This window comes from Hevea brasiliensis, chromosome 11 (assembly GCF_030052815.1).
Source record: "Hevea brasiliensis isolate MT/VB/25A 57/8 chromosome 11, ASM3005281v1, whole genome shotgun sequence".
In the NCBI taxonomy this organism is placed as follows: domain Eukaryota; kingdom Viridiplantae; phylum Streptophyta; class Magnoliopsida; order Malpighiales; family Euphorbiaceae; genus Hevea; species Hevea brasiliensis.
The window spans coordinates 37,039,977-37,048,274 of NC_079503.1; the positions used below are offsets into that span (position 1 = coordinate 37,039,977).

At 31.6% G+C, this 8,298-nt stretch overlaps 1 protein-coding gene and 1 long non-coding RNA gene across 2 annotated transcripts; both read right to left on the reverse strand.

The window, feature by feature from the left end:
- Positions 1–4,180: 4,180 nt before the first annotated feature.
- Positions 4,181–7,432, reverse strand: LOC110634216 (glycine-rich RNA-binding protein 4, mitochondrial). The gene is made up of 4 exons (XM_021783161.2): positions 7,069–7,432; positions 4,919–4,987; positions 4,721–4,827; positions 4,181–4,644 (listed from the first exon to the last, which is right to left on the reverse strand). The coding sequence occupies exons 1-4, from the start codon at positions 7,232–7,234 to the stop codon at positions 4,510–4,512; spliced, it is 477 nt and encodes a 158-aa protein (XP_021638853.2). The 5' UTR covers positions 7,235–7,432; the 3' UTR covers positions 4,181–4,509.
- On the reverse strand, positions 5,423–7,042 carry LOC131170599 (uncharacterized). Its single transcript, XR_009141393.1, has 2 exons — positions 6,150–7,042; positions 5,423–6,065 (listed from the first exon to the last, which is right to left on the reverse strand). It is a non-coding gene; the product is annotated as an uncharacterized LOC131170599 (long non-coding RNA).
- Positions 7,433–8,298: the final 866 nt, after the last annotated feature.

Consider the following 8,298-nt stretch of genomic DNA (forward strand, 5'->3'; position numbering starts at 1 on the left):
CTTAAATTGTAGAGGTTCAATTGGTATTTAGCCAATTGGACATAAAACTAGACACATAATGGCACAACTTTGGTGAAGAAACTATGCCCATAAGACCAAACCAAGTGGACCAAAAGCTTGCCCCAATCCGGGTGACCTGCAGTCTGTTTCTGCAGAATGACCAAATGAACAGTATTTGGTCATTTAGCCATAACTCAGTGTAGAATGGTCCAATTGACCTGAAATTTCACCCACAACAAGCTGAGATATAGACCAACAACTTTCATAAAGAATCCTAACCCAAATTATGACTAGAACCTATCCAATAAGTGAGTTGAAGTTACTGTTCACTGTACTATAGATATAGTCAGTCCAGAAAAATTTCAATCCGGCCAGTTGTGGTTTTTAGCTCATAACTTGGGCTACAAAACTCCAAATAGAGTGATTCAAAAAAGGAAATTCAACTAGACAAAATAAGGAACAACTTTCATGTTGATCATTTTGCCAAATTCCCACTGCAAAATTGACCAATGAAACAGTAAACACAAGGCATGAAAACTGAAAATTCTGCCCAATTAATATTAAGCTTGGAAATGGTATTGGCAACCAATACCAACAAATTTTGAATGCAAAATGTGGTATCTTGGAGAACTTAGGTTCAATAAATTTATTATGTATTAAAAAGTCAACAATTTGAGTGAATAGTAATGTGAATAGTAATACAAAGACACAAAGTATAATAACTAAATTGGTAGAGGAAATTAATGTATGAAATTTAGAATCCATGAAACATTCATGGATTATTTGGAATAGAAGTAGTAAATCACCTAAATGGCTTAATGAAAATTTAAGTTATGTGAGTATATAGTTAAGATTTATTTCTATTATTACTAGTAGGTCTAATAAAACATATGTAATACCACTTGAATATGAAATAACATTAACCTAGATAGATTGTTGAGTATAAATGGGATGATGTTTACATTAGGATATATGTTTCTATTACAAATAAGATAATAACACCTTGTATGAGTTATGAATTCATATAAATATTATAATAAATAAATGAATCACATGAAAATATGAATGAAACATTAGTTTTCTTTATAAGAGAAAGGAAAAATGTTTTGAGTATAATGGTATATGAATACCATTGTTGTGAATTGTGATCAATATGAATGATGTAAGGAAGGTATGAATATTATAATGAATGCATAAATTATGAAATTTATCATCAAATAATAAAATCATAAAACATAATATATTAATATTTAATGATATTATGTGCGCTTGTATTGCCTAGACATGTGTGTCAGATTGGATAGTTTGGCATGCCAATAGGGTATTATTTTAGCAGTACTGAGAAAGGCTTTATGCCTGTATTCATGGCTTTCTGCCCGCATTCATGGCTTTATGCCAGCATTCATGGCTTTATGCCAACATTCATGGCTTTTATACCTGATTATGTGTTATCATGGCTTTTTAGCCATACTGACTGCATACGTGGTTGACGTTCTGCGTCCCATGCTATGACGGCCCGAGACACCGCGGTGTCCAGTGCCAACGACCCGTTATCCAGTTTAGTCAGCCTGTCATAGGTTACTTGGGAAGTGAAATTTATTGAAATAAGTAAAGAATATTAGTAATTAAAAATATTAGAAATTAAATAAATGAGTAAGATGACCTAAAATAAATTAGAATAGTTATTTATTAGAAAGAATCGAAATGAACTAGACCGATATTAAAATTTACTTATTATGAGATAATCTGAGACAATCTAGCAAGTATAGAAAAAATGCTAAAAGATTAGCAAAGAAAATTATAACATAAATAGATATTGCAAATGTGACTTATATAATAATATAAGCATAAATTTATTATTTTCAGATCATTTTTCTTTGTACATTATTACTGTACATTGGCTAAATAAACACTTTCAAGGAAGACTAAATTAGGATAAAACATATTAAATTTTAGAAATCGCATGTGAAGTATAAATAAATCTTAATTATTTGAATTATGTTTTATTTCTATCTTTATTTGTATATTATTTCCTTATTATATTATTGCACCACTAAGCAGCAATGCTTAGCGCGATGGAATTGTTTCCTTCGCGTAGGTACTGAAGTTAGAACCCAATGGACGTTTGACTAGGAATTTTGGGAGTTTTGATCTGCAGAAGTATCTGAAGTATTCAAGGTTGTCACCTCCTCAGCAATGCATGTAGATAGGGCAAATATAGATCATATTTTATATTTTGTATAAAATGCTTAGATATTGTATTGTAATGTATATTATGAACAGGTAATTAATAGGAATGCGATGTAAATTAATTGATTAGCTTTTTCATATGTAATTAATTTATATATCATGTAAATTATGAAATTTTGTAATTATTTTGTAAATTATATAAATTAAGGAAATTTGAAAATTTTGCTTATGTAATTTGAGAATGTTTGCATATGAATTGAGTATGAATGGAAATGTATGGAAATGATTATGAAATTGAAATGTATGGATGAGATTTGAAATATGAGAAAATTATGAGAATGATTGATGAGATAATTATGATTAGCATGGATGAGATTTTTTTTTTATTTTAAAATATTGTTGAATTTCAAACAGGTGAATATTTAAATACGCCAAACGATAATAAAATAGGGAAAACTCAACTGGTTTCTCCGTCAAAAAAATATTTAATATTAAATTAAACGAATTCAAAATTATTAAAAAATAAAGTAAGATAAGTTAGGGTGCTCCGGCACCGATTGTAGCATGCCTTGCTCGACTACACTGTAGTCGGGTGAGGGGTGTTACAGATGTGGTGTCTCCGTTAGTAGGATAACGATTTTATACATGGTAAGGTAGTATGGAAGAATTAAAAAGTTCAGAATTTAATTAGTAATTTTTATAATATAAGGCAAAATTGCATAAATTTAAAAAATACATGATTGTTTTAGCAGTTATCTCTTAAATTTAATTCAAAAATTTTACCATAAAAAATTTATATTCTATAAAATTGGTTTACAAATTTTTTTATATAATAATTTGATGAATAAATTCTAATAAACTCGAAACAATTCAATCTAAATTTTCTATGAAACAAGGAAAAAAAAATATATCATATTATTACATTCGCTAATCTCTAAAAAATAATAGTTCCCTGTGGCAAAATCGTAAGCTATACAATATGTTAATTTAACTTGTTATCCCTAAATTTTAAGAATTATTTTATTTTGTTTTCATTTTTCAATTTTAATAATAATAATATCACTCCCTATCATTTTATTTCTTAAAAAAGAAAAAAAAAATCTCTCCTACATGTAATGATAAATTTTCAGGTAAAAAAGGAAGATATTTGCCCCTCCTTTCTCAAAACGAAATTATGTAGTTGGCTTGTTTCTTGCCGTTAAAAAGAGACATATAGTGAAGAGCATCTCTCTAAAGGACTCTTTTGAGGAGTTGATGCATGCTAGTTAGAGTTAAACCACTATACATCAATAGTATTTGCTCCTTTTCACCTTTTACTTTTTATTTTCAGCTCATTTACTTGGTGTTAATGCTATACATGCATTAATCTCGTTGCTTTAAATTTGTTTGAAGGTTTGATTAAATAGTTACTGATTCACCCCGAGCCATTATTTAACACACTTTTGAGCGCTTAGCCTTAATATATATCTATATATATATAGAATGGAAAAATTATCAAAATATTCAATGCACCCGTCTGCACTTTGTTTGAGACAACAAATTTATTATGGCTTCCAAGGTTTTTCTACTTAGATATTCAATAACTAGAATGTAATATCTAGGAGAAATCAATTGTATAAAAAAATTTGTAAAAAGGTATGTTTGAATCAGCAACATTTGAAATGTATGGAAGCATTCCAGAAAGTTTCACGTTTGGTCAATAAACAAAATTAATTACAAAAAAAAAATAAATAAATAAAGTATAAAAAAGACATTAACTAAGCAAAAAGGTGTCATCACACGGTTGTGTTTTCTATACTGATCAGTTTGTAGGAGAATTAGAATGTGAATCCGCAGTACAAAGCCATAACGGGCATAACATGTAATTTTCTAAGCCCAATAAAGCCACTAATTTTAAGCATAATAATTTCCTATCAACCCGACCACCTCTTCTTCAAAGCCATAAAATTATAGCAATAATTCAAAGATACAGATGTGAAGAGAGGGACCATTTGTTCAAAACGTCATACTAGTAATAATTTAGTTTTAAAAGCAGAGATTCGTTTTTCACTCTACATGATTGATCCCTATGGCTGCTCTGGTTTGAGACAAACTCCGCAGTCTGCACTCTAGCATATGCATAAGTTAAGACAAATATTACACAGATCAAGATGGTAAATTATAATGATGCGGTGATCTGATGTGGCTTCAAGATGATATGTTATCGGTTGCAGATTTCTTGAAACAATTCTATATGAGCAGTAGCACTCCATTTTGCCCCGTTCCTTGAATTACAATTTTTCCTACTTCAGTGACTTCAAGTTATCAAAATGAATTTGATCAGTACCAGCAATCTGCAACCTCATCTTTTTCCTGCAAATGCTGCTTTGGAGGACCTGAGGCTTTTGGGTATCCTTCAAAACTTCCTTTCCCAGGTTTGGCAAGTTCAACATAAATCAATCTGCCATCAAATATCTGATGATAAAAGATAAGAACAACATGAATTTTCAACCGTGTCTTTGAAAACAAGGGCAACGTGACAAAATACAACCTTTTGGTCCATATTCTCCAGTGCTAGAATGGCATCATCTTGACAAGTATATTGAATAAATGCATATGCTTTAGGTCTCTTTGTGATTTCATCTTTGACAAGCTTAACTGCCACAGATGGGAGATAAAGTTGCAATAGAATAATTGAAAAGGGCTACTATAGAAAAGCCGAGTTATTCAAAGCCAGAAATGAATTTACCTTCAGCTATTTCACCAAAACTTGAAAATTCCTTTTGCAAACTACTATCACTGACCCAATATCCTAAATCTGCATGTCAAAAAGCCCAAGCATTTGATGAAGTTTGAAATAGAAGACAGCAAATAAGGCCACAAATCAATATATAAACAATGTCCCAATGCCAAACAATTTGAGTATGCCATTAAGCTCCAATACACACATGTAGATATATACAACTCTCAGATTACACATATTTTTATTTTTCTTCTTTTATTTTTTGATAGGATCACAGATATTCAATCATTCCATTGTCATTTATGTGCAATAATGATAAAATGTAATCATTCTATCCTCAGCAACGAGGGGGAGATGTAAAGACCTACAGACATACAGAAAAGTTTGATAATACAAATTTGGCCTTCAAACATAAAAACAAAGTTTACCATTTTAATTCACATTTTGCTTTCTACTGTAAGTTGCTTATCCAATAATATAAACCACAACAAACTTAAGAATGCATCTGGATAGAGGAATTTGAAATTTAAGAATTTATTTGAATTTTTAGCACAAGCTTTACTATCCGAAACCTAGCAAGAACTGCTAGTTATAAAACAAACCATTCAGTGTCTTGCATTGCAGACCAAATATTAGAAGTTTTTTACAGCCTAAAAACAAGTAGATAAATAAGTAGAAAGCTCTATATCCTCATGACCTGCCCAAGGTCTGCATACCTATAAAATAACTTCCTTAAGATCACTGTCAATAATATAAAGCCTAACTTTCAAAGCTTACCAAATAATTAAAACATACACCACAAAAGCCTAAGCAACTTCAAGACCAAACTGCCTGAAGTTTCCATTATTATAGTTGTACTACTTATTAACTAGTAGCTTCCAGAATACATCATCTCCAAGTTACTAAATAATGAACTGCCACTCTAAAACCCATTATCGTCCATTAGCAATAGCTACTGTATTTTAAGAGCATTTTTATCATTCATCACACAATGATTTGTTGCTTCCCTTTGAAACACCTCCATCTGCGTGAAAATCCTTCTTTTGTGCTTGAAAGCAAAATTTTAATCCAATTTTTGCTCCAAAAATCCAGCAACGTTTCTCAATAGACCAATCAGACCACATACTTGGTCTCTTGGTTTTCAGTTGTCATCCTGTTAAGCAGATAACATGGCTTAGTAACCTATTTTTCTTAAAGTTACAACACCACTGTCTTAAATTTAAACAAATACTGCTACCTTCCTTTAATCCACCGATATCATGAGTTCATGCATCAATAGAGAAGCTCGAACCAACCATATCGCCTGTTAGCTTCCAATGCATTATAGTCATAAAACAGTTCTTTCACTAATGGCCAGATTCCATTTCAAGAACTTAAAAGATGCAGTACCTCAAACAATTCTTATTACTGGAAGTGCCGGTGGTATTTCAAAACCATCTAAACAGGTGTCATGAATTATACAAAAAAAAAAAAAAAAAGAAAGCCAGCTTCACTTTGTGATTGATCCGACCATGCTTGGAAACTTAGAAACTTACAGGAAAAAAAAAAAAAAAGAGGCATCCTAGTTTGGAAATCCTGAATCCATGGATTTAAATTTAAAATTTAAAATTTGAAATTTATAAATTTATTTTATAGCTAATAAAAAGAAAAATAATTTTAAATTTAAAATATCATAATTAATAATATTATTTCAGGTCTTTACTTTATTTGATCGCATATTCATCTTAAATTTTATTAAAATTTAAATTTATATTTTTCTAAAAATCTTAAATAAGGTATTTCATCTAAATACAAATCCATGCATCCTAACGCAATCCAAATGCAGCAAAAGTATTTGAAATTGAAAGCAGGAGTCGAATTTTGTTTTGATTTAAAAGAAAAGAACAATACAAGTGCATTCAATCTGGTTGAGTAAACCATGGTCAACTTGGCATGGGATTAAGTTTGTAATCATCATGAATCTCTTAAAACCAAATTTTTGCAAAAATATTTATCCTATAATAAAAACTCTAAAAACAAACAAAGCAATTACAAAACCTAAAAGGATTTCAATATTCAGCAATAAATTAACATGAAAGAAGATAAGATGGGCAAATTCACAGAAACGTTGAAAAAAAAAGAAGGGAAGAAAGAGACTTAAGAGAGAGTGAATTCACTTCTAACGATGATTCTGCTTGCTAGAGGAAAACTGGAATTGGAAAGTGACGATGCCCTGAGCGTGAGGTTCAAAGTTTGGGGCTTGCTTCTGGAATTCCGTTGAGAGTTTGCATTTGCCCAGATGGGTGTAGGAAAAGAGACTGTCGCTGCTCTTGTTTGAATCATTGCTCGGTGCTTTTCTCGAGCAGGTAAAAGCTTTCCAAATGAACGTAAATGAAAATTGCAAAAGGGAGCAACGGTGTTGCTGGTCCATAGAAAGAAAAGAAATCTGTAGATGGACAGAGATGGCTTATTAGGATATTCGGCTTATTCGGCTCCCGGCTGGAGAAATGCAGTGTATCGGTTGGTTGGGCTGGTCCACTCAACAAACTTATTGCGCTTTTGTGTTTCGGCTTTCTTCCCTATTGCTGGTTATGAAAAACGACGCCGTTTGTAGTGCAGACTACAAAGTTCAAAAACTTCTCGGTTGCCTTCACAATCTGTCTTGGCCGCTTCCTCACCTTCAATAACCAACAGCAGATTCAACCTATTAATTCATTTTTTCTTCAGTTTTAAACAATTTTATGAAACATTTTTTAAAGAATCACCACCTTCTGAATGTTTATGAGTGCGTCTAATTTTCTTGCCACATCACGAGGAGCCACAGGTGTTGCTACTTATACAGAGCGTTTTTGGTAACGAAAGCAAAGTTCAATGTTTAAGGAGAGGAAAAGGCACTGATTGGTTGGTGGTGGATGTATGGAATTTTAAGGTATGACATATATGGATGATTTTTTCTTTTTTTTTTCAAAAGAAAGAAATGAATTCCATTAACTTCAATTAGATAATACAGAAAGCATATAATTAAACTGAATCATGGAACACATTACATAACATATTAGAGTCAAATACCATGAGCAGCTTTGTTACAAGATCTATTGACAGAAGCATAAGCAACTGAATTAAAAAGAAGCAGCTATAGTCCACCCTGAAATGATTCTTCGAACCTCCAATGGGCGTGGTCCCCTTTGAGAGCTTGAATCACAACAATCGAGTGACCTTCAAGAATGATGACATCGAAGCTTTTGGGTTTGGCTAAAAGGATGACCTCTCTATAAGCTAAGGCCTCAATAATCAAGGGAGAGCAAATTCTTTTTACCATCTTAGCTGTCCAACCTAGAGCATTAGGAAACTAATCTCGACATATGGCTGATATAGAACCTTGGTTGGCCTTCATGTCTAATGCAGCA

Bases quoted from the DNA above. Each gene is read 5' to 3' on its own strand.
- LOC110634216 (XM_021783161.2), bottom strand. From the start codon at position 7,234: ATGATTCAAACAAGAGCAGCGACAGTCTCTTTTCCTACACCCATCTGG. The intron at 4,988-7,068 runs GTGAATTCACTC...TTTGACATGCAG, and splicing joins AAGCAGAATCATCGTTAGAA to ATTTAGGATATTGGGTCAGT. The intron at 4,645-4,720 runs GTTGTATTTTGT...TTTTATCATCAG, and splicing joins TGGAGAATATGGACCAAAAG to ATATTTGATGGCAGATTGAT.